The sequence below is a fragment of the Podarcis gaigeae genome, assembly GCF_964106915.1.
Source record: "Podarcis gaigeae genome assembly, chromosome: 17".
Lineage (NCBI taxonomy): Eukaryota > Metazoa > Chordata > Lepidosauria > Squamata > Lacertidae > Podarcis > Podarcis gaigeae.
In genome coordinates this window covers 30,926,346-30,951,848 of record NC_139694.1, presented here as the reverse complement: position 1 = coordinate 30,951,848, position 25,503 = coordinate 30,926,346, and the positions used below count along the sequence as shown (strand labels likewise).

Sequence of the window (25,503 nt, the reverse complement as noted above, 5' to 3'; positions counted from 1 at the left end):
ATCATCTATTACATATGGCCTTCCTGATACTGTTGATGATGAAGGAACTGGAACTTCTCTGATTACATTTTCATAGGGCACCCAGCAGTAGTCATTCTTAGTTGGCCAAAAATATGTTGGTGAACGACTTGGTGGATGCATGAACTGTATTTAGCATCCATTTCCTCTACTCAGGTGTTTAGCAGAAGTGCTTTACACAATAAAATGAACAAGGGTTCTGATACGTATTTTGTTTTTATTAATTAATAAAGCTTACTTTTTAAAATATTTTCTAACCACAAAGAAGCCTTCCTATTTTAAAACATTGCAAGCACATGGTTAGCCCATTCCACTAAAAAAATATGATACATGTGTTAGTTTTGGTTTGTGTGCTATGGCTAATCAAACCAACCAAGGCAGAAAATGACTAACATTCACTTTGAATAGTTGGTGACCCTTTTCTGTGGCACTTAATACCATTTTTATACCTTTTTTTGAAAGAGACAAAAAAACCCCACTTTATTTTGATACCAAAATAAGCCCAGCTGGTTGAAAAATAAGCGGAACATGACACAGAAATTGCATTTGCCTAAATCGCTCGAAAATCAAAATTTTTTAAAAAAATTCTCCTGCACCCAATTTTGGATCAAAAACTCTTTAAAAAATAATTTGAGGTTATCTCATTGGTATGTACACACACAAAAATTTTGAACAAAATCTGAGATGGGGCTCCCTCAGGGTGAATCCCCCACCTTCCAGCTCTCACGCCCAACCCCAGGGAGTGGGGGTCATCCTTCAAAGCCACCATAGCCTCATACTCCTTCCAGTATTGGAGGCAGCCTAGCTTACCTCAGAGGGTTATTGCCAGGATAATTTGGACAGGGAAAGCACACCATGTATACCACCTTGAGTTCCTTGGAGGAAAGGTGGGGTGTTCAAGTAAGAATAAAGCACCAAGGAAGACGCCCTGAGAGCACAAATGTTTTTTTGAAAGCACCTAGATGTGGTGAGTTAGCCAGGAGGAGAGAGAAGGTGTAGCCCACACCCTAAACTGAAAAGGCAAGAAAAGGCAAGAACTGGAACAGATAATACACAATTACTAAAGGAGGAACAGCCAGCCAGCCAACACCTTGGGCAGGGAGGTGAGTTTTCATGAGGTGGTGGAAACTGGATCACAGTCAGGGCCCATTTTATTCCCTTTGATTCCCACAGCGATGTGAGGCTGGGGGTGTGAAACTGTTAAGGGAAGCCCTGATCCAGCTGCCCTGGCCCTCCTGGTGAAGGGTAAATTAAGGGGCAGGGAAGGTGCTTGGAAGCTGGAAGAAGATACCAAGTGGTGACATGGGCCTGAGATAGAGATAGATAGATAGATAGATAGATAGATAGATAGATAGATAGATAGATAGATAGATAGATAGATAGATAGATGATAGATAGTGCCCACAGTCCATTGGGTGAGGTCTTGGCCAAGATCTGACTTCACAATGGGCTGCAGAATGTTTTGTTTCCCAGGAAACCAGGTGAGTTGTTTGAAAGGATCCTGAGATCAGTTAAAAGCTCATTCAACTGTCTCCTTCAGATCAGTTGACACCACAGATGCCTGTCTGCTTCGGAGAACTGTCTTGGATCAGTTGGCATCGGAAACATCTGCTTCTTTCGGACAACTTCTTTGGCTCAATTGAAAGCCCGGAGAATGGTCTTCTGCCTTCCCTGCTGCCACAGAAGGTAAGGTAAGCGGGGAAGAGGGGAGACATTCTGAAGCCTTGTTCTTCTCCCCCCACCCCACGGGCAGTTTTTAAAGATGCTCCTTGGTTTTTTGACCTTCATAAATCCTATGCTTCCAGGGAGTGTTCTGGTTAATTTTCTGATTTTTTCCATTTGTCTCCATCCAAATGGCAGGAGAATTACCACCTCCCTCCCCACAAAATCAGTAAAATCCTCCCCCTGCCACCAATTTCACCACCCACAAATAGGAAATTCTGGGAGCTCATTTTTCACGCAGCCCTAAAATACACACCCCACCTCACAGGGCTCACACCCGCACCCTTAAGTATTCCCTCCCTCGGGTGCATTTCCAGCATCTTGAATTAGTTTCTCAACTTCCAACTCCTATCTGGGGGGTGTAAAGGTGTAGTCAAGTGCAACATACCGACAGAGGACTAACGGCCTCCATGTTCTAACTGGTTGCTGTGACAACCAGTTTGTTGGTTGCTGGTAGTTTTGAAAAATAACTGCTCTGCTGCAGTCACCTCAGGACCAACTTCCCTCTGGTATAGTTTATTTGCTTGTCATGTAACCTAAGCCTGCCTTGAGGTGCAGTTCTGTAAACCTGAATAAATCTGAGGGTAAAATAGTTTTATATTAACATGAATCAGATTTGTGTGTGTATTCTTTAAAAGGTATTCAAAGGGATTCTTAACCAGGAAGGCATCTTTACTAGTAGAACTCAGACGACTCAGCAACAAGCTGATCGCTGCATAAACTTATAAAGGGGATTGTTTAACTCTGCTAAAGTAAAACTTCCCACACTATCAGCCCTAGACAGCAGATCCGGGATGTCAGATGTCATGGAGTAGGGGAAGGAGGGCAGTTGGAATCTAGCAGCAACATCTGGAGGGTTTGGACACATAAAACAAGGTGATTTATCATCATAACATTGGGTAACTAGTCAGGAGTTTGTCCTGACCCTGATTGTGAATGGCCAGAACTAGCCACTCACTGTCTAGTGTGGAAAGTGGAGCAAAGGTATTTCTGTATTACAGAACAACAAAAAAATTCCTTCCAGTAGCACCTTAAAGACCAACTAAGTCAGTTCTTGGTATGAGCTTTCGTGTGCATGCACACTTCTTCAGATACACTTCTGAAGAAGTGTGCATGCACACGAAAGCTCATACCAAGAACTGACTTAGTTGGTCTTTAAGGTGCTACTGGAAGGAATTTTTTTTGTTTTGACTATGGCAGACCAACACGGCTACCTATCTGTATCTGTATTACAGAAATACTGTAAAATCAATGAATGTTAGAAAAATGTTGGAATGAAGTTATATGGCTTTAATAGAAATGTTATAAGGAATTAAGTACAAATAGATCATTAATGTATTAAAGGGACAAAAATAAGGTTAGAACATGTTAAGAAAAATTACAGGACAGAAAACAGAGGAAGATGGAAAGGAATTGCTGAAACAGTTAATTGAAGTGGAACACAAAAAGGGAGGTGTGAGGAGGTCGATGAAACAAGTGAATGAAAGATAAGATATTGAAACTATTGGATGTGTTTTAAATTGTTTTTGTTTTGTTTTGTTAATTCAATGTTTTAGTGTTAGTGTTATGTAGTGTCTTTGTTTTTGTATTGTTTTGTTTAATTTTGTATTGTTTTGTTTAATTCTTTTGCTTTCTTTTGTAGTCTCTAAACTGTTAATAAATATTATTATTTTTTAAAAAAGAAAGAGGAACAAAGGACCTTTTTAGGAGAGCAGATGCTGGGATCAGATCTGCACTCAAAATGAAAAATTGTGTCACTGTGTGCAAAGAGAATTACAGTGGTACCTCGGGTTACAGACGCTTCAGGTTACAGACTCCACTAACCCAGAAATAGTACCTCAGGTTAAGAACTTTGCTTCAGGATGAGAACAGAAATCGTGCGGCGGCGGTGTGGTGGCAGCGGGAGGTCCCATTAGCTAAAGTGGTACCTCAGGTTAACAGTTTCAGGTTAAGAATGGACCTCTGGAACGAATTAAGTTCTTAACCCGAGGTTACCACTGTAACCGGCTGTGACCTTTGTCTGTTTAAAAACGTCAAGTGGTGACTTGACATATAGGTAACAGAGGCTTTCTGACTGAGAATTGCCAAAATCGCCTCAAAATGTGTGGCTGGTGGACACAATCTGCAAGAAGAAGGAGGAGGCCCTCACCTGCATTTGGAGAGCTTACTCTCATTTGCTTGGTAACTATAGGTAATATAATGAAGGCACCAATCTTAGTTTTCTTTGCCCTTCCTTCCTTTGTCTTGCATCTTTCCTTTTTTTCTAACTTGATGCCCAAATATTGAGCCTGAAATAACTCACACATTCGTGAGAATAGTTAAAATTGTTCCCTCTTATGTTACACTGTCATCTGATGTTAATGTTACGTTATTTGGACTATTGCAATGCTTTCTACGTGGAGTTACCTTTGAAGGTGACCCGGAAACTACAACTAATCCAGAATGTGGCAGCTAGACTGGTGACTGGGAGCGGCCGCCGAGACCACATAGCACCGATCCTGAAAGACCTGCATTGGCTTCCAGTATGTTTCTGTGCACAATTCAAAGTGTTGGTGCTGACCTTTAAAGCCCTCTGCACAGTATATCTGAAGGAGCATCTCCACCCCCATCATTCATCCCAGATACTGAGGTCCAGCCCCGAGGGCCTCCTGGAGTTCCTTCACTGCAAGGTTACAGGGAACCAGGCAGAGGGCCTTCTTGGTATAAATATTATTATTATTGTTATTATTAGGCAAGATTAACACCAATCTTTAAAAAGGGATCCAGAGGGCATCCTGGAAACCAGAAGCCCATTAGTTTAAGGGTTTTTTTCCTGGGAAAACTCATGAAAATACTTAACTATATATAGAAGTATATACAGTGGTACCTCAGGTTACATACACTTCAGGTTACATACACTTCAGGTTACAGACTCTGCTAGGCCAGAAATAGTGCTTCAGGTTAAGAACTTTGCTTCAGGATGAGAACAGAAATTGTCCTCTGGCGGCGTGGCAGCAGCAGGAGGCCCCATTAGCTAAAGTGGTGCTTCAGGTGAAGAACAGTTTTAGGTTAAGTACGGACCTCTGGAGCGAATTAAGTACTTAACCCGAGGTACTACTGTAGAAGAACAAGTCTTGCCCAAGGAGAATGAGCATGGCTTCTACAGGTTGCTGGGGAAGGACCCAGGTGAGGAGTCTTAGAAAATGGTGGAAATGTGGGGATCTTCAGTCCTCGCAACTGCCCCATTGGGGCAAGACCTACTGGGAAGAGTTGCTGTGACCACGAGGCCTGAGCTGTTTTGGTTCCTTTGAATAAAGAATTAACTTGGCTGACACTGGGTGTTTTATTGCTGACCTGCTCCTGACTCCCAGCTCCTGAAAGCATTTCGCGAGAGCCTATTGCTTTGCAGCAATAACAGGCTCCATGATCTTTTTGCCAACCTCACACCTGTCAGGGACAGTTCAGTCCAGTTTCTTTAATGGAATCGGAGAACATTTCACAAAGTTCAGATACAGCTTCTACAAGGCTAAATTCTGTCTCACTAATCTTTACTTGAGATTGTCAATAAGTATATAGAGGTGATCCTATGAATATTGTATACTTAGAGTTTCAAAAAGCTTTTGACAAAGTGCCTACCCCCTTGAAGGATTTGTAATCAAGTATTGCTACCTCCTTGCTCACTCCTGTTTGCAGAACATTTCCTCAAAGATAAGTCCTGCTGATTTCAAAGGGACTTATCAACGTAAGTGTGTGGAGCATTATAGACTGATCTCTTTCAAATTCACTGTAGCATATGAAATTAAATCGAAATTAAAGGCAAAATTAAAGTAACCAAGTACAATATTTTAACTTAAATTGAAAATGTTAAGAAATCATAATGAGGAAGAAATAGGAATCTGTTATATGTTTTTACCATGTTTCCAAGCATCTGAAATGGGCAAAGTGGTTGAATTGTATGATGTGACAGTAGGGTTAATTTAGCTTCTAACAATGTAGTTTCTACATCCCAGAATGGTTATTGTATTTGTTTAAAAACCACTTAAACCTTTTGTGTTTTTTTTTAAAAAACAGTGTAATTCTGTGATAAGTTTACATCTTGCAATGTTCAATGGAATGTACCCATTGGTAAGTATATATAGGGGGCTGCACTGCAAATTGTTTTTATAAATTAGCACCTAACTTCTCAATGGTGCATAGCAGTAGATTGTATAATCCAAACCCTACTGAGATGATTTTTAAAGAAATTATGAACTATTGTGTCACATTATTAATTTTAAGCAAGAGCACTGCTTGGCAATGAATTGGTCTTTTGCTTTGCATCCCTCATGCTTTATATTGACAATAGTTACTATAAAGCTTAGTATTTATCTTATAAAGCATAGCATTTATATAGCACTTTCCCTACGTTTAAGTTAAAATATGATTACTTGCTTTATTTTGCCTCTAATTTTGATTTAGAAGACATCCGAAGGCAGCCCTGTTTAGGAACGTTTTTAATGTGTGACATTTTAATGTATTTTTAAACTTTGTTGGAAAGCTGCCCAGAGTGGGAAACCCAGCCGGATGGTCGGGGTACAAATATATTATTATTATTATTATTATTATTATTATTATTATTCTTCAATACGTTGCAACGTGTTTGAAAGAGATCAGGCTGCATGCCTCTGCACACTTACTTGACAAGTCCCTTTGAAATAAAGAGGGCTTACTTTTGAGTAAATTTACTTTTGAGTAAATTCAGTGGCTACAAATAAACAAGGATTCAGACTTCAACCTGCTGTCCCTTTCACCAGGTGCCTTTGGGCTTCTTACTCAAGCATATAATAAAATAAAGATTCCCAGTATTATGCAGCCCCCCTGTGTTTGGTGGAACCCCACATCCCAGCCTGGGTTCTTCTGACCCAAGCATCATTCATAGCCGATTAGCAAGTACTTGAGCCTCAGGCTCCTTGGCCAAATAGCTCCTCTCCATTTGAATGGAGGTTTGGAAAAGTTCTCCGCTGTGGAATGGAAGTGGTGGGGGAATGTCTGGGACTGAAGGAAGAAGGAAGTTTACCTGCTTTTGTTGGAGGAGATAAAAAGATAAAGGGAGGGGAAGCCTTGGAGAGAAGGCTGCTCCTTGGCTTTCTGTTGTGTGTTTTTGTTTTTGTTTTGTTTTGTTTTTGTATTGACCTTGCTTACTGTATGTTTCTTTAACAGCTGCAAGGCAGGTAGAAGTTCATCTGGAGAGCAGTTTTCCTCATGCTTATTTTCTGCATGTTTATGGGCTGCTGCCGCTCCTTTGTGTTCATAGTGTAGACTTTTTTTTTTATTGTAACTTGTATATTTTGTTACACTGTTACTTAAGGTGTCATCTGTTTTCCTGGCGTTATGTTTTGATTGTAGTAGAAATAATAACAATAGTAATAACACTTTTAAAAAATGAATATATTTTATTAAGTTGCACCATTTTTGACATATACAATCCAATGCACAATTATGTTTTTCCCCTCTTATTTTTGTGGACTTTCCATGGAGTTGTAGTTTCTGCTGCACCTTATCTCCTATCTGTTAAATCATAACCACAATACAATAATCTCATTATTTCTGTTGCTCATAGCTCAAATCCTGCTCATGAGTTCATCGTAGTATAATATTTCTTTAAGTAGTCTGACAGCCATTCTTCCCTAAAGCAATAACACTTGTATAGCAACTGCAAGTGTCCAAAGTTAAACTAGTTGAAGGAAGGTAGGAAATTTGAAAATAATCCTCCCATCAGATGTCAAGGAAATTAACCACAATCTGACTTTCAGAAGACACCTGAAGGCAGCCCTGTTTAGGGAAGTTTTTAATGTCTGATGTTTTATTGTATTTTTAATATTTTGTTGGAAGCCACCCAGAGTGGCTGGGGAAACCTAGCCAGATGGGTCGGGTATGTAAAAATCAATCAATCAATCAATCAATCAATCAATCAATCAATCCCACCAAGCCAATGAACTGCTGCCCTCTGTGGCCAGAAATGAATGGTCAATAAATAATAATATACAAAATTCTCTGGTAGTGGAAATCATAGAACTGTAGAGTTAGAAGGGACCCCAAGTCATCTAGTCCAACCCCCTGCAATGTAGGAAACCATGACTTGGCCCTGTGAGTTGTTTGTGTCTGAAGTTACTTTGCTTAGCCAGTGCTCCAAGCAGTTTCCTTGAAGGAAATAATGGGGGGGGGGGGAAACAAAACCTGTATCAAAAACCTGTATCTGCCTCTGAGGAACCCATAAGTGGGACATGGCTCCGTTTCACTTTTGACAACTGCTATCTGTGGGTGGCGCTGTGGTTTAAACCACTGAGCCTTGGGTTTGCCGATCGGAAGGTCGGCGGTTTGAATCCCCGTGATGGAATGAACTCCCGTTGCTCGGTCCCTGCTCCTGCCAACCTAGCAGATCGAAAGCACATCAAAGTGCAAGTAGATAAATAGGTACCACTCTGGCGGGAAGGTAAACGGCGTTTCCATGTGCTGCTCTGGTTCGCCAGGAGCGGCTTAGTCATGCTGGCCACATGACCCAGAAAAATTGTCTGCGGACTAACGCCAGCTCCCTTGGCCAGTAAAGTGAGATGAGTGCCGCAACCTCAGAGTCGTTCATGACTGGACTTAACTGTCAGGGGTCCTTTACCTTTGTATCTGCAAAAAAAAGGAAAAATGTGCAATGCACCTGAATGCCAGTAAAAGGAGCACAATTCACTTCTGCATGCAGTTGAGTCCTGGATTCGTGGTTGGAAGGGCAGTTTAATCAGATTGACATTTGCTGCCATTTAAGATGGCAAAATGGCCTTGGTTGGAATCGCGGAAATGCTTACCGCAGCCCAAACAGACCTAGAAGCAGATAGCGCCAGCAATGAGGAGCCCTCACACACCTTGCTGGGCCTTCTCGCGAGGTCTATTCTCCTTCGGCCAGCTCTGACAATAGCAGAGGATCTGCCAGGTTGCACGGGAGTGGCTAGCATCTGACAGGGGTTTGGATGGATGTGGCAGAACTGGCTCCCTCAGCCAATAAAGTGAGATGAGTGCCGCAACCCCAGAGTTGGTCACGACTGGACCTAATGGTCAGGGGTCCCTTTACCTTTACCCTCTTGTTTATTAAATTTCTATAAGTTGCCCACTGCCAGAGGGTTCTTGCCTTATCCATACTTCCCCCAGTCCAGAGCATCAGAATGGGGTTTGGATCTCACTCTTAGGACTCAATTTCAAGCACACTTAACTTTGAAATGAGCCCCATTGAATCCAGCAGGATTAACATCCAAGGAAACAGCCATAGGACTGAGTAACCCTGGTCGCCATTGCTTTGTGAATTTGAGGAGGCTTCTCACATAATCCGGAACCCAGGGGAGATCTGAGTGGGTAATCTTTGCTACAATTTGAGGGGTGTTTTGTGTGATAGTGCCCTATCTCCTGTCCATGACCAACAATGGATGCGCTTACTTGCAAGTAAAGCATGGAACTTTTACTATAGTTGGCCTAATGGTACAAAATTATGATCTTAGCTGGTATGCTTGTTATTGCATTAGGATGGAAAGAAAAGGATAAATGGACAATGGAAAAATGGAACGACTATGTTTTTGAATATATACAATCTGATATATTTGAACAGGTAATGACGGAAGATACATGGGAAAACAAATGTCAAAACATTTTGAATAAATGGACAAGTTATAGGAATTGGATAGCATGGGGGGGAAGCCAACCCAAGCATCCAAATTTGAATAAATAATCTGCGCACATGGTTAAAGATCTGAAGAGAGAACAAGTTTTGGGGAGAGGGGTTAAAGGGGAGGGAGGGAGGGAGGGGAAAAAATTAGGATAAATGAGTCGTCTGAATGATTTTTTTGGTAAGTTATTTGACATCCCTGGATGAAACTGTGATTATAAAGAATGGGGAAAAATAATAAAAATATAATAATGGTACCAACTCAGCAGCTAGGGAAGAGCTGAATCTAGTCCACTTGTTCTTGCAAGGCAAAGGTGATAGGAAGTCGGGTTTGAGAGCAAGAACAAAGCTTCAGGAGTCTAAAATTCATGGCCAGAGTTCCAAGACGGCTTGGGGCCTGCAAAGTTGTTCCCTTGTGTTTCACCATCTGCCTGCCAAGCCCAGAAGCAGAGGACACTCAGCAACTCTTGAGAATCCTTGTCTCTGCAGCAATTCCAGCAGGTGGATGCTCCACCTGGGGGCCTGAATCGCCTCTTTTCTTTTTTACTCTCCTGGGAAACAGCACTGGACCCACACAACTCTCTAAACTTCCCCTCTCTGTCAGAGCAGGTAGTGCTCCTAAGCCCTTCTCACCCTCCACAAGTGGGGAAGGGGCAGCCCCTAGCGGTGGTAAGGTGGGGGCACACTAAGAAGGCTCTGTTGCAGAGTCTCACCTCACCCTTCCTCTTCTGAGCCCTTGCCACTAAGTGCATCCCCCTCCTGGTGCAACAGACTGCTTGGAGGGAACCATGCTAGGTCTCTGTTTTGCTGCACATAGACTGCCCGCACTATAATAATAATAATAATAATAATAATAATAATAATAATAATAATAATAATAATTTATTTATACCCCTCCCATCTGGCTGGGTTTCCCCAGCCACTCTGGGCAGCTTCCAACTGAATATTAAAAACAATACAGCATCAGACATTAAAGACTTCCCTAAACAGAGCTGCCTTCAGATGTCTTCTAAAAGTCAGGTAGCTGTTGATTTCCTTGACATCAGATGGGAGAGCGTTCCACAGGGCAGGCGCCACTACCGAGAAGGACCTCTGCCTGGTTCCCTGTAACCTCACTTCTCGCAGTGAGGGAACTGCCAGAAGGCCCTCGGCGCTGGACCTCAGTGTCCAGGCTGAACAATGGGGGTGGAGACACTCCTTCAGGTATACTGTACCGAGGCCGTTTAGGGCTTTGAAGGTCAGCACCAACATTTTGAATTGTGCCCAGAAAGGTACTGATTCCTCCAGGCCTTTGTGCTCAGTGCAGAAAAAGCTGGCGTTTGAGCTGATGAGGATGTTGCAGGCCTGGCTGGCATTTCTCCCTCCACAACCTCTGCATGCGTTGGCATAGTATAGAACAGAGATCAGGCCAATCCCAACTTTAGCAGGAAATTCAGTTTAGTTTTCTGTTTTTACAAAGTTCACTAGGTGGACAGGGGAGGGAAAGAGGGAGCAACAGTCACCTGTGGGAGGTTATAGAGGAGAGTGGAATAAATTATTTGTCCAAAGGCTTGTGGCAAGAACGGCCTTTGTGCTTTTTGGCAAGTCACGCAGATAAACTCCTTTGGTCACGTATGAGAAGAGCTATGATTTCTCCTGTGTGGATCCTGCCCTGGCCCCTTTAGTAGAGACAGTAAAGGGTTGAGGAGTTGGAAAGGGATTATTGTATGGCAGGGAGAATTCAGTTCCTATCTTAATGCAAATCTATCTAGTTCTCCCTTGGGTGACCAAAACACAGCTTGTCCTTTGAAACATATGGTTTTTGAAGTGCAGCAATCCAATCCCACAATGGGTATATCTGGGGAATACAAATATTTCACAAATGTCTGCAAAAAAAATGCAGATATCTGCAAAAACAACGTACACAGATGCAATATTTATTGGGGGGGGGGGAATGCATTGCAAAAAATGTGAGAATTATTAGGAATTGCTGTTGTTTTCCACTGTTTATGGTGTGAATGTAATTTGTATTTCTCCTTAATTTTGGTGCTTTTGTAACCTGCCCTGGGACTTTCTGCTGAAGGATGTGCTATTAAATAAATGAGCAAATAAATAAATGCTGGAGTTTCGTTTGTTACCATGAGCCCTTTCTGGGGAATGGAAAGTGAAACAAAGAATGCTTCGTATATAAGAAGCAACAAGTCCAGATGCTTGAAGCTCAGCAAGATGGATCAACAGCTGCCGACAGGAAGAGGTAAAATTCCAGTTCTGTGGGTGGATTCAATGAGGGCATGCTTTTTTCTCATGAATTGTCATGAATTCTCAATGAATTCTCACCTACCGCCCCCCCATTGCATAATTATCATTTTTGCAGTCCCTCAGTAGTTGAAATACAGCATGTGATGAACATACTATATGTGGGTGGCGCTGTGGTCTAAACCACTGCTAATCGGAAGGTCAGCGGTTCGAATCCCTACGATCCTCGCTGGCCCAAGTAGGACAAATTCAGCCAGATAGCCCTGGTGGTTATCTAATGCTTATTAGATGGATTATCCCCCAAATTGATCAGAAGATTCTGATCGGCAAGTCCTACCAACTGCTTTTAGAAATAGATTAATTGCTTAAGGATGAGGGACGAAGGTTGAACTGGGTGACCTAAGTTATTCCAGGTCATCACATGATTCTAACATGTGTTCAGACATTTTTTCCAAACAGTGGAGACCACTATAACACTGGGAACTGGTCATACATACATTACAGAGATGTCTCACTGGCGGGAGGGGGAAGGCTCATTAACTTTCTGTCCTAAATCTGAACCCTAGTCGCACCTGGGATGTGTTTGAAATTGACTAGACCAGTTTGTTAGTAACTTCTGGTCTAGTCAATCTCACTTGTCGTGAGCATTATCCAATAGGCACCTGTAACACGTATCTATTGCAAATTTGCTGGTTTCTCTTCTGGGGATATATATAAACTCTTTCAAGACACTATATGTGCTATTGTAAACACCTGCAAAACATGTCTGATCAGAGAACAATCTGGGGTCCAAAAAAAAAGAAAAAAGAACTTGTATACTGTAGTCAGTTATGGCAATAGCACCTCTGTACATGTGTGGAAAGCTGCCTGTTTCCTCCCTTAACTGCAGGGGCTTGTACTCACACAAAAAAGAAAAAGAAAAAAGGAGGAACTTCAAGCAGGAGGGGGGAATCAGTGGGCTCCCCACATACATGAAGAAGTTCTTATGTAATGAAGTTCTCACCCTGGGCCAGCAGGGGGATACTGTAGATAGTTTTCACTCAGGTCCACATATGCAAATAAGAAATTGAAAGTGACGTTCAGTGATTGGTTAGTTACAGAAAGTGGTTACTGTTGCTTTGTAGTGGAGCTCTATATAAGCAGGCTGGCTGAACCCTTCAGTTCAGTTCTGTTCTGGCCTGTGAATAAACAAGAGCTGTTTGAAGAATCGCTGTGTTGTCTGATATGGTCACCCATAACTTAACAGAAGTTCTATTCTTTAAAAGTTTAAAAGGCGCAAGGAGATAGGATAATATTATATTAAGGATGGAATAACAAATAAATAAACGCAACAATAACAAAAATAATAGTAGGCAAAGAAGATCACACACGGGTGAAGTACTGGGTTGTGGGGGAGGGAGGTGAAGGGATTAATTGAAATTGTTAAAGATTCGTATAGGATTTAAGAGATTTAAATTTCCATAAAGATTCTATAAGGAAAGCAGAAAGCAGCAAGAAATATCAAGTAAAGGTATTGGAAAGGAGATCAGCGTAAATGAAAACATGAGACTTATGGTTTTGCTATATATGATTTTATTTTGGAGTTGTCTGTTGTAAAGAATGTATATTATGTGAATAAAATAATAAAAAATTAGAAAAAGAAGAAGTGCTTTTGTGCTTGCACACAGTGATCTTTGGAGCCAAGACATCATCTGTACATGACCTAACAAAGCAGACTCAAAACAATGACCTAAGATGGGAGATCTCCTGCAGCAATTGTGCTGTTCATCTGGGTTTGCTTCACGTCTCGGATGCAGAGCTAGTGGTGGTCTTTCTTTGTGCTCTCTGTCGGAAGAAATACGAAGAATATAAGGCATAATATATTAAGCATTGTGGGTCCAGGCCAGCCACCCATCTTGATGTGGAGGGAGGGGAGTTCTCCTTGCACAGTGGATGCCTGCACGATTCCACCTAAAGCTCACCAGTGGCCATTATGAGCTGCTGTGACTCTCCTTTCTGACATGTGCCCAAGCCTCGTTCCATCCTTACCTGTGCTGCAGGGAGCGTTATATTCAACCTCCGCACTGTCTTCTGTGTATGAGAGAGAACAATTCATGAGACAGAGATCGAGCCCCAGAGCAAACCTCTCTCCCACCCCCATCAGCAGGATGTCAGGGTCCTCCAAAAGTTTCTGAACTACAACTCCCATCATCCCTGACAATTGGCCGTGCTGGCAAGAGCACATGGGAGTTGGAGTCCCATGGCATCTGGAGGACCTGAAGGATAGCTGAAGGATAACATGAGACTTCTAATCCCAGGGTCATGGCTTTGAGCCTCACGTTGGCCAAGAGATTCCTGCATTGCAGAGAGTTGGTTTAGATGACACTCGGGGTCCTTTCCAACTTTACAATTCTATGATTCTGTGTCCACAAGTTCCTCATCCCTGTTGTGGAATCCCACTCAGGGAGGGTGGTGTGAGAAGGATATAATGCACCCTTCCACCCCAGCCTCGCTCTCAAGGGGCTGGTGTCAGGGAATGGTCTGAAGATGAGGACTGGGGAATGCATTCCATGGCAGACCAGCTTCTCTTTGATGGAGAGCTGGAGGGGGAAGAATTGTGCGCTCGCCCTCTTGCCCACAGCATGTTCAGAGAGAGAGAGAGAGACAGGAGCTGAACAGCTTAGGGGGGGGGGAGTTACCCAGTTACGAGATAATGACGACAGAACCAGAAAGGAGGGGGCAGCTAGCTGAGACATCTCTTGAGAGCGTGGAGGGCTCCCCTCCCCATGGACTTGGAGGTCTGAACGTATCAGAGAACAAAGGAGTCACAGGGAGGGAGGAACTTCTCATTGGCGCCCAAAATGCGGTGGAAGCCAGAAGGGTGATTAGACTAGGCAACCGTTCTCCTTGCGGAGAGCTGTGTATTTGTGCTGGCAACATGACGCTGTAATAAAAGGACTATAAATCTATCAACTGCTCGTTAGTTCTGATCTGTGAAGTTATCAAAGGGAGGGGAGGACTCACCATGCCTGACAGCTGGGATCGAAGGGTGTACGGCTGCTGAAATCCTTCTCACGCCGGCCTCCCCAAGCTGTGTTGCGAGGCTGGGATCCATTCAGATCGCAGCATCACAATGCAGTGCAGGGATGGCTCAGGGATGGCAGTGTGAGTAGCGCTCTCCCCCACCCCGATGCACCCAGGGCAATCGCCCTGGCAGAACCCACCACCACCACCCTTGGCAAAGGTAAGTGTGGAGAAGTCCAACTAGCATGACTTCACACATGCAGACGCTTGGCATGAAAACAGACATAGAAGGATCGCAATGAAGGATTACTGAATGTCCCTGGCAGAGTTCTTAGGAGTGCATATGCTTAGGGAGAATGGGATTGGGAGACAGGCAGGACTGTGGTGATCTATAAATGCACTTTGTGATGAATGGTACCCATTTCCAGCAATGAGATGCTTACCTGGATGGTAATAATCATACACTTTTACTATTGCTGGCTTTAGATCCATCACTTCTGTTTCTTGTTCCACAGACACACTGTAGTTTTGAACTTCGCTATCCAGCTGAAGACAGGAAAGAGGGGTAGGAGATAAACATGGCAGGAAGTGTGTTCGTCAAAATCAAGGAATGTTGAGGTGCAGGAAAATCCAGCACTTGACATAACTTCCTGAGCTGTGCATTTCATCCCACAAAAATCAGCAGTAACATCAGGCACGTTTACTCTCAGCCTGCTGTTTATGGAAGTTTAAATAATGATCCGGGATCTATGTGACTGTGTCTTGGAACAGATTTAGAAATGTGAACTTTATACTTGCTGAGAAGTTCAGTTAAACATAGCTGGAAAGTACAATGGGTCAGTGACCCCCAGTCACTATATCAAGATTGGCATCAAGGTGAGCCCTTCAGGTTCAATCCCCCATAGATGTTTCAAAAAGCTTTGATAAAGTCCCTCACAGCAGGCTCCTATAGAACCATTAGCATTTATAGACTGAGGGCCAGTCTTCTGACAGACAGGAAGCTGGTTGGAGATCCAGAAACAGATGGTCGGAAGAGTTAAAATGGAACAAACAGCAGTGTTCCAAGTAGGGGTACCAACTTGAATAAAATATTCAGTGGAGCCAGGAAAGCCCTGCCCTGCATAATCAATCACAGGTGCACACCACTTGAATGGCAATGCCCATCAACTTTGGGGGGGGGGCAGCCCCTTCAAATATTTTATTGGGTGGGAGCAAAGGGACCTTGGCCCCCTAGGAGTCAGCTCCTATGGTTCCAAGGAAATAAAGATAGTTGGAAGGCAGAACAGGGAATAGGGATTGAGCCTGGGCTGGATGGGGGGGTCACACTGCAGACACAGGTTTGCAGTTTAGGTGTGCTCCTAGATGCCCAGGTCTCTGTGGTGGCCAGGAGGGCATTTGCACAGTTATAAAGCTAGTGTGGCAACTGTGCCTCTTCCTTGAGATGTCTGATTTGGCCGCAGTAAAACACACTTTAATTGCATCCCATTTGGAGTACAGGGGTACCTCGGTTTTCAAACGTCTCGGAAGCTGAGAGCTTCGGTTTGTGGAAGTAGTTTCGGTTTGTGGAAGTACCTGCTTCGGTTTTCAAACACTTTGTGGAAGTCAAACGTGCCATGCAGCTTCCGTATTGAGTTTTCCGGAAGTAAATGTTTCCAGAAGTAAATGCTTCGGTTTTCAAACATTTTTGGAAGCTGAACGGTCTTTCGGAATGGATTACAGTGGTACCTTGGTTTACAACCATAACCCTCCCCCCAAAAATGGGTTGTAATAAAAAAAAATGGGTTGTAATCCAAAAAAAGGGACACACACTTCCGGGTTTGACGTGGTTGTAATCCAAAACAGTTGTAATCCAAAACAGTTGCAAACCAAGGTACCATTGTAGGTTCAAAAACCGAAGTACCACTGTACTGAATTGCACTCTGTGTGGGACTGAATTTTGAAAAGTTTGAAAAGAGCTGCAGCCAAAGTTTTGACCAGGGCTAGTTGTAGGGAGCAGACAGCTCTCTTGTTACAATAGCTCCACTGGCTACAGGTTTGTTTTCAGGCTCAATTCAAAGGTTATGACCTATGTAGCCATCCAAGCTCTCAGGCCGTATTCCCTCACACAAACCTGCCCAGGTCCTGAGATCCTCAGGGGAGGCCTTTCTCTCAGTCCTGCCACCCTCACAGGTACACTTGGTGGGGATGTGAGACAGGGCCTCCTCAGTGGCTGCTCCCAGGCTGAGAAACTCCCTCCCTAGAGAAACTAGACTGGCTCCTTCCTTGAGGTCCTTCCACTGACAGATGAAGACTTCCTTTCTCCAGCAGGTTTTGGGGAACTGATTGCTTTTAATGAAAGGGCTGGTACCATGCTGTTTTTATTGTAACTATTGTATGGTTTTTTCATAGGTTTTACATATAGATAGATAGTTTCAAGTATGCTTAAACGGTTTTTTAAGCAGTTCTTATTTTTATCTGTAAGCTCCCTTGAGTCCCTGTCAGGGGAAAAGGCAGGGTATAAAAATTAATCAATTTTGGGATCAAAAGTAGGGTGGTCAGGTGCAGAACAAGACAGGCCCCTCCCCCTGCACCTTTGACAGTTGTGTAGAAGAGGGAATTTCTGCAGGTGCAGCTTGTCATGGCTGCATTTCCCCTCACACAATTCCCCTCACTGAAACTAGGCTTGAAAGAAGCATTTTGTTGTGGCCAGAATAACAGTTTGTGGTGTGTTGTTGGCTGCAGTGTTGTGTGGGGCCCACGACAGTTTCTCTGGTTTGCAAATTTACCCAGAAAGGTAGATGACCTGTGGTAAACAAACCATGAAGGGCCAACCCAAGGCTCTGTACACATTACCAGCTTAGAACACAGTGAGATCGTTTTCCCTCACCTTCAAGTCAAATTTGCATGTACAGATGTCTTCATCCAATTTACCTTACTTTTTTGTTTCCCCCATACTTCCAAACCCACCAGCTCCTATGCAACGGCAGTCTCCAATGAACACACCTCAGCTTTTCTGAAATGCATGTGGCTTATGTTTTCAAATCAGATGGAAGCTGGTTTGACGGAAACACATGAGACAACGGTAGTTCTCAAGGAACTGCAGGATAGCGATGGATTGTAGCTGACATCGGCTTCAGACACCAGGGCTAGCTGGAGTAAACAGACATGTGTACACAGCCTTAGTATGAACTCAAGATTGTGGCTTGTTTCACCCTACCAGAATGTTATGAGTTTGTGGATCCCTGGATCCAGCAGGTGCTAAAATCTAAAGCTATGTAAGCCAGGCTACCTTCCTATTTGGAAGGAGAGATCCTGAAGCTGAGGCTCCAATACTTTGGCTACCTCATGAGAAGAGAAGACTCCCTGGAAAAGACCCTGATGTTGGGAAAGATTGAGGGCACAAGGAGAAGGGGACGACAGAGGACAAGATGGTTGGACAGTGTTCCTGAAGCTACTAATCTGAGTTTGACCAAACTGCTGGAGGCAGTGGAAGATAGAAGTGCCTGGTGTGCTCTGGTACATGGGGTCATGAAGAGTTGGACATGACTAAACAACAACAATAAACAACAACCTTCCTATGTTATGGTAATCACCTGGGAGATGGAGCCATTAAGAGAACAAAGGGTCAAGGGATCAACAGATAAAGCCAGAGTTTAGGAAATCACTGATGTGACCTACAGAGAGAGAGAGAGAGTCAGGGAGCAATGTGAAGAACTAGGGCTTAGAGGGTTATGGGTTATGTGAGCTAGCAGCTGGATGCGACAACTAAAAACCCTGCAAGCTGGAAAGCTAGAGAAGCGGAGCACAATGTTTGATTCCTGTTTGAATCCAAGGCTGCAACTATGAGAGAAACAAGACCCTCTTGGAGCCCATCCTTCATAGGCTCAGGTTGTCTATATGTGTAAATAAACCATATGCCATAAAGACACCACAGTCTCTGTTGTGCCTCATTTTCAAAAGGAAACAAGAATCCCGGGTATGCACCTGGAATCTCGCACAGTGGTACCTTGGTTTGCAACCGTTTTGGATTACAACTGTTGTGGATTACAACCAATTTTTTTTTTTTGGAGGCCCCACTAGCGAAAGTGCGCCTTGGGTTACAACCTGTTTTGGTTTACAACCGGACCTCCGGAACTTATTATGGTTGTAAACCAAGGTACCACTGTAATCCATTCCAAAAGACTGTTCGACTTCCAAAATGTTTGAAAACCGAAGCATTTACTTCCAGGTTTCGGCATTCAGAAACCAAAGCTCTCGGCTTCTGAGACGTTTGAAAACTGAGGTACTGCTGTACACCAAATGGGATGCAATTAAAGTGTGTTTTACTGCAGCCAAATCAGACATCTCAAGGAAGGGGCACAGTTGCCACACTAGCTTTATAACTGTGCAAATGCCCTCCTGGCCACCACAGAGACCTGGGCATCTAGGAGCACACCTAAACTGCAAACCTGTGTCTGCAGTGTGACCCCCCCATCCAGCCCAGGCTCAATCCCTATTCCCTGTTCTGCCTTCCAACTATCTTTATTTCCTTGGAACCATAGGAGCTGACTCCTAGGGGGCCAAGGTCCCTTTGCTCCCACCCAATAAAATATTTGAAGGGGCTGCCCCCCCCCCAAAGTTGATGGGCATTGCCATTCAAGTGGTGTGCACCTGTGATTGATTATGCAGGGCAGGGCTTTCCTGGCTCCACTGAATATTTTATTCAAGTTGGTACCCCTACTTGGAACACTGCTGTTTGTTCCATTTTAACTCTTCCGACCATCTGTTTCTGGATCCCCAACCAGCTTCCTGTCTGTCAGAAGACTGGCCCTCAGTCTATAAATGCTAATGGTTCTATAGGAGCCTGCTGTGAGGGACTTTATCAAAGCTTTTTGAAACATCTATGGGGGATTGAACCTGAAGGGCTCACCTTGATGCCAATCTTGATATAGTGACTGGGGGTCACTGACCCATTGTACTTACCAACTATGTTTAACTGAACTTCTCAGAAAGTATAAAGTTCACATTTCTAAATCTGTTCCAAGACATACAGTCACATAGGTCCAGGATCCTTACTCAAACTTCCATAAACAGCAGGCTGAGAGTAAACGTGCCTGATGTTACTGCTGATTTTTGTGGGATGAAATGCACAGCTCAGGAAGTTATGTCAAGTGCTGGATTTTCCTGCACCCCAACATTTTTCTGCCTTGATTTTGATTCCCAAACCTGAAATGTACCGTACTTTTCCATGTATAACACACCCCCACATATAAGATGCCCCCAATTTTGGGGTACTCAAATTTAGAAAATGGGGTGAGATGGCACAAACTTGTTGATCTTTTTTGCAGAGAATTGCCCAGAGTTGTTGAGCTTTTTATGCTGACAATCGCTCACCAGCACGCGCTGCTAAATCCTCCTCTTATCTGTCCCCAAGCCAGCAGAGGCTGCAAATTGCCACAGCGTCGCCCAGTCAGCACCACCCACACAGTAACCAATAACATGCACAAAAGCCATTGACAGCCATGGCAGCAACCAATCAAATGTCTATGCTATGCACTACCCATGTATAAGACGACTCCCACTTTTTAGCATGATCTTTATTGGAAAAAACCTAGTCTTATACATGGAAAAGTCCAGTAGGTAGTTTTCAGGCAGATGTTCCCTTACATTCAGGAGTTGAAAGGACATAACATATTTCCAGAAGGACAGCAATGCGCAATCCCAGTCATGTTTATTCAGATGCAAGTCCTATATTTACTCAAGTCTAATGCACCATCAAATCTAATGTTCACCCGTTTCTTCGCAGCCTAATTTGGCAAAAAAGGTGTGCATTAGACTCAAGTAAATATGCTATATCTGAAATAACTACTGGTGGCTTTTCTGTTGTTCCTCAAAACAGCACATCCTTATGTACACATAACTGAAAATAGAATCTATATCTATCTATCTATCTATCTATCTATCTATCTATCTATCTATCTATCTATCTATCATCTATCTATCTATCTATCTATCTATCTATCTATCATCTATCTATCTCTATCATCTATCTATCTATCATCTATCTATCCATCTATCCATCTATCCTGTAAGTCTTTCCAGCAGCACTGGCTTCCATTGTCCCTGGGATCTGCATTCGTGACTCTTTTCCCCTCCATCCTCCTTTGCATAAGGAACTCTGAGACTGGTAGTTCTCAGGAAAGCATGTAACACAGGGAAAAACAAATCTCTATGTCCCTTGAACTACAACAGCCCAGTTTAACTGTACAGGCACCCTCTCTCTTGGTTCTAAATAAGGGCTTGGTGGTGGAGGGGCTGCTCCTTGCCAGGGTGGTGTGGTGGATAAGAGTGGTAGTCTCCTAATCTGGTGAACCGGGTTTGCGTCTCCGCTCCTCCACATGCAGCTGCTGGGTGACCTTGGGCTAGTCACACTTCTCTGAAGTCTCTCAGCCCCACTCATCTCACAGAGTGTTTGTTGTGGGGGAGGAAGGGAAAGGAGAATGTTAGCCACTTTGAGACTCCTTTGGGTAGTGATAAAGCGGGATATCAAGTTCAAACTCTTCTTCTCTTCTCGTCAAATACTGTACATTGCTTGTTCTGCTCCAACACTATTTTTGCCGTATTCTAGCAAGCGGGTGGCGCTGTGGTCTAAACCACTGAGCCTCTTGGGCTTGCCAGTTGGAAGGTCAGCGGTTCGAATCCCCGCGACGGGGTGAGCTCCCGTTGCTCTGTCCCAGCTCCTGCCAACCTAGCAGTTCGAAAGCACACTAGTGCGAGTAGATAAATAGTATCCGTGTCACAGATATTCCATGAGTCTCTCTGCATGCTGCCCTTTGCATCTCAAGGTCAAAGTGCACCGAATTTTTCGCAATGCCCTATTGACATGAAATTATCTGTATTAGCTGCATTATGCTGCCCTGTCGTCACATAGTCACAGCGGGAGCAGGAGATATTGGAGAGGACATTGATTACTTAGCAAAGTAAATACAGTAAATACAGGGGTGGACCCACGAAGGGACACTAGGAGGGTATTTAGATCTCTGCATCTCCAGTGCTGGGTGTCTGGAGAACCAGCCTGTTCTGCCCATCACAGCTCAGCCATGGGGGCAGCCCCACTCCTCTGTGCCTTGACTGTACTCTCACTCACAGCTCCAGTCATATCGGACCCGTAAGATTTTAATTTTCCATTTCTCTTTGCTCAGCCAGTTTCATAGTGGAATAGGAGTGCAGACAGGCACAAAAACTTAAGGAATATGAGGAAATGGCAAAACATACCTGAAGAATAAGAAATCAAGATAACTAACTCTTTATAAATGAATGGAAATGGTTTATTGAATATTTGCAGATAAATTGTAAACAGATAAAAATATTAGCAGGGTTATTGTAGTAACCTACAGTTTCATGAGAGTATCTATTTATAGTAGATAATTAAATGAGTAACTTAAATGAATTTGGATATGCAGAAAATATGAAAAAATAAATTTAAGGAACCGCAGAAAGGGGGGGAGGGAAGTCAAATTTTGAAATGTGAAATGGATTGTAAAGTTAATGAGATGTATAAATTTGGAAAGTATAAAAAAAACGTTTAAAAAAGAATGCAGATGGGCGCATGGGGCAGAGAGTGACAATTCTGAGCTCCCTTTGCATATGTGGGTCGCATTGGCTCAGGTTATCTTCTGCACGGAGGCAGATTTTAGAGCACTTTCAGGCTCCGGGTTTAAATTGACTTGTTGAATTGCTTTGAAAGGAGAACCTCCAGGTATTCTGTTCCCAGGCATGCAGCTCTGTTTTAGGCACGTTTACTCAGAAACAATTTCCACTGAATGACATAGAAGTCTGCTTGTTGCTGGAGCTAATTCCATAGCTTAACTGTATGCTGTGGGGAGTTATTTCTTGCAACATTCAGCTCCGTTGGGTTCTAGGAGAAAACTTTCCCCACACCATACATAATCTAAACCATACATAATCTAAACTAATCTCCTGCCCCAATTTTGTGACTTTCCCTCATGCCTAACCTTTAAGCTGAGCCTGGATAGCTCAGGTGGTTAGGGCATGATGCTCATAACACCAGGGTTGCAGGTTTGATCCCTGTACGGGACAGCTGCCACCCGGTCCCTACTGCCCACTAGTGGGTGTTTCAGGATTCTAGGTGGGCGGTAGGGGGTTCTCTACGGCACAAGCTGAATCCTCCTTCCATTGAGGCTGGTGGGCAGTAAGGAAATTTTACCAACAGGAAAGATGCATTAGTAGGCAGTAGGTATAAAAAGGTTGACTATTCCTGGTCTAGATGATCATCAGGGTCCCTTCGAACTCTAATTCTTCCAACTCTAATTCCAATTCTATAATTCTAATTTATCTGCCACACCCTGCAGCTGCCCAGGAGAATTGCATCCCTCACACAATGACAAAAAAAGTTTTTTATTTTAGGTTGTTTTGTTTGTTTGCTTCAGTTTATTGTTCGGCCAACAGGCCTTAGCAATTACTGAGAAATGTCCCCCCCCCCCCCCGATAAGGGACTATAACTTAATTAAAATCTTGCCAGTTATACAATGACACTTGTAATGTGAAATGAACTTTGGTATCCACAATTATATAACAGATGGATAACGGTAAAAGAAAAAGAATATTTTTTTGGGGAAATGGAACCCATGGAAGGAAGGGAGAAGGTCTGAAGGTTCGAAAGAACCTTTTCTTTTTATGATTTGAAATGGTTAAAGTTATTATGTATAAAGGTAAAGAGACCCCTGACCATTAGGTCCAGTCGTGGCCGACTCTGGGGTTGCGGCGCTCATCTCACTTTACTGGCCGAGGGAGCCAGCGTACAGCTTCTGGGTCATGTGCCCAGCAGGACTAAGCCGCTTTTGCTAAACCAGAGCAGCGCACAGAAACGCCATTTACCTTCCCGCCGGAGTTGTACCTATTTATCTACTTGCACTTTGACGTGCTTTCGAACCGCTAGGTTGACAGGAGCAGGGACCGAGCAACGGGAGCTCACCCCGTCGTGGGGATTCGAACCGCCTATCTTCTGATCGGCAAGTCCTAGGCTCTGTGGTTTTACCCACAGTGCCACCCATGTTATGTATAAATTAATGTCAAACTAAATTTTTTTTTTAAAAAATAAAATAACTTAATTAAAATTATCTGGATCCCACAGAGCAACTTTGCAACAACTGCTAAAGTACAATTTCTCCAAATCTGTCAGGAAAGGCCTTACAGATCATAGGATGCCCCCTCTCTTTTCTCTCACAGCCGCTATCTGGTGGCCTTCCCTGCAATCATCCGCCATCCCAATACAGAAAAGTTTTGTGTGCAACTGATGTCCCTGCCAGAGATGGCCCACGTGGCGGTGACATTAGAGATGACGTTGCAGAACCACACCCTGCTGGAGAAGGATGTGGAGAAGCCAGGGACCCACGAATGCATCAGCTTCCAGGCAAGTTTCATCGATTGCAAGCCACTCAGTAGAAGATGCTCTCGCTTCTTAGCTAGATAAGGGCAGCGGGTCACAGTGAAGGACGGAACAAGGCAGCACACTAGCTGTGGTAGACATTGCCATCCCTGCAGTGAACCCCTCCTAAGGCTTAGTACAACACACCACGTGAGTTGGCGCCATGATCGTATGGCGAGTTGCCCCAGTCCAACCCATGCAAACTTATGGCAGAAGTGGGGGCAGGGTAGGTGAGAGATAATATTGCAGGGGCAACAGTTTATCTGTGTAAATAGTCATATCAGTGTCCAGTTGAGGGTCCAGCGATATCATAATCATAATTTTATTATGTATACCCTGTCCATCCGGCTGGGTTTCCCCAACCACTCTGGGCAGCTTACAACACATAAAAAATTGTAAAACATTAGACATTAAAATTTTCCCGATACAGAGTTGCTTTCAGGTATCTTCTAAAAGTCAGATAGTTGTTTATTTCCTTGACATCTGATGGGAGGGCGTTCCACAGGGCAGGCGCCACTACCGAGAAGGCCCTCTGCCTGGTTCCCTGTAACCTCACTTCTCGCAGTGAGGGAACCATCAGATGGACCTTGGTGTTGGACCTCAGGGTCCGGGCAGAACGATGGGGGTGGAGACGCTCCTTCAGGTATACTGGGCCGAGGCTGTATAGGGCTTTAAAGGTCGGCACCAACACTTTGAATTGGGCTCAGAAACGTACTGGGAATATTATGAATATTATGCTATTATTGCAAGTAAGTTCGCAAATGCTTTGAACCCATGACAATTGTTATGAGCTCATCTGCCCTCACAGATGTTTTGCATATCTTTAACTGCAACGGCTGTTAGAATGTTCCAACTGTTTTAGGATGCTTTAAAAAAAGTGGACGTGTTATGGGATTAAGGGGGCTACTCGTGCGTAAGCGTTTAAGCCCTCCAGGCTCTGCAAATCAGTTTCTAAACTCTCCCAGTCCGCGGAGCCATGGGTGCATGGCTACCTCAATCGCTGGCAGAATCCGTCAGTGGGCGCTTCCGGAATTTACGCCAACATAAGAGTTCCTTAACGGAAACTCTCCGTCTGGATTCTCTGCGTGACAGTTTCCTGCGCGGAGTAGGCGTCCCCAGCGGAGGTCCTGAGCCCTCCCCGCTGTTCTCACTGGAAGCATCTTGGAGCCATCCCTCCGCCTGAGTTTCTGCAGGAACTCTCCCTCTCCCCCTGCTGGTTCCTTCCTCAGCATCTGAGGGTCTCTTAGCCTCCTTGAGCCCTTCCACCACCTGAGTCTCCGATGGCAGTTCCCTGACATCCACCTCCCCTCCAGGACCCCCCACCCCCCGTTTCCCCCTCCTCTCTGGGTGGTGAGGTTGGGAACCCCCGGAAAGAATCCTCCTCATCTTCGGATGACTCAAAAACCGCTCTCCATCTACTACTGTCCCTTCTGCCCGAATACTCTTCCACATCTGATTC

General features: G+C 43.9%; 1 protein-coding gene and 1 long non-coding RNA gene across 2 annotated transcripts in view; one reads left to right on the top strand and one right to left on the bottom strand.

Moving 5' to 3' along the window:
- The first annotated feature begins 1,458 nt into the window (after positions 1-1,458).
- The window catches only part of LOC310834588 (alpha-2-macroglobulin-like protein 1), a 75,421-nt gene continuing 51,376 nt past the window's right edge, over positions 1,459-25,503 (top strand). The window contains exons 1-2 of the mRNA XM_083718348.1: positions 1,459-1,709; positions 23,846-24,029. Of these exons, the coding sequence (XP_083574474.1) occupies positions 1,576-1,709; positions 23,846-24,029 (318 nt within the window). The 5' untranslated portion in view covers positions 1,459-1,575. The remainder of the gene's footprint in view (positions 1,710-23,845; positions 24,030-25,503) is intronic.
- On the bottom strand, positions 13,191-15,188 carry LOC310834505. The gene is made up of 3 exons (XR_014559268.1): positions 15,082-15,188; positions 13,664-13,705; positions 13,191-13,459 (listed from the first exon to the last, which is right to left on the bottom strand). It is a non-coding gene; the product is annotated as an uncharacterized lncRNA (long non-coding RNA).